This window comes from Octopus bimaculoides, chromosome 7, assembly GCF_001194135.2.
Source record: "Octopus bimaculoides isolate UCB-OBI-ISO-001 chromosome 7, ASM119413v2, whole genome shotgun sequence".
Lineage (NCBI taxonomy): Eukaryota > Metazoa > Mollusca > Cephalopoda > Octopoda > Octopodidae > Octopus > Octopus bimaculoides.
The window spans coordinates 87,693,076-87,693,991 of record NC_068987.1 but is presented as its reverse complement, the minus strand read 5'-3'; the positions used below and the strand labels follow the sequence as shown (position 1 = coordinate 87,693,991).

General features: G+C 32.5%; 1 protein-coding gene across 1 annotated transcript in view; it reads left to right on the top strand.

Annotated features, from left to right (window-relative positions):
- LOC106880977 (uncharacterized) overlaps positions 1-916 on the top strand; it is a 164,838-nt gene that overhangs the window by 97,068 nt on the left and 66,854 nt on the right. Inside the window, exon 7 of the mRNA XM_052969454.1 lies at positions 239-314. Within this exon, the coding sequence (XP_052825414.1) occupies positions 239-314 (76 nt within the window). The remainder of the gene's footprint in view (positions 1-238; positions 315-916) is intronic.

Here is a 916-nt window from a genome sequence, read left to right as displayed (position 1 = left end):
ATATTATTTTGTTTAAAAGAGTTCCAACACTGTCTGTTTTTTATGTTTTATTTATATTCCTTGTGGTATTTCATATTTTCTGTACTTTGTAGTATTTCATCATGGCCGGTATGACAGACTTTATATATATATATATATATATATATATATATGTGTGTGTGTGTGTGTCTATTTCATCTGGAAATATTCTTCTGTATATTGTTTTCAGTAGAATGACTATAAATCTTTTATTTTCCAGATTAATTTCTAAAGCTCCAGAGGCCAAAAGAATGAGTAATTCTAAAGTCATCCATAGTGGGTGGTTAACAGTGCAGGTGAGTATTTTGATAATGATCTGTTTTATTACCAAGGAGTGGGCCATTAAGTTATTATACAAGGCTATTTATGGTGAAAAGCCTGTGTCCTAGAAGTCAACTTCAGACATTTCCTCTCAATTTGTCCATAAAACATTCATAACTATTTTGCGGCTAATATTTAAAGAAGAAAATGTTAGCAAGTAATATTTGCTTTGTCTCACAAAAACAATGAATAATTATCTAATATAACTATTAATGCAACATAATTTATATAACCTAAAAGATTACTCTTTTACTTGTTTCAGTCATTTGACTGTGGCCATGCTGGAGCACCGCCTTTAGTCGAGTAAATTGACCCCAGGACTTATTCTTTGTAAGCCTAGTACTTATTTTATCGGCCTCCTTTGCCAAATCGCTAAGTTATGGGGACGTAAACACACCACCATCGGTTGTCAAGCGATGTTGGGGAACAAACATATACACACACATGCATACATACATATTTATATATATATATATATATATATATATATATACACACACACACATATATACGATGGGCTTCTTTCAGTTTCCGTCTACGAAATCCACTCAAGGCTTTGGTCGGCCTGAGGCTATAG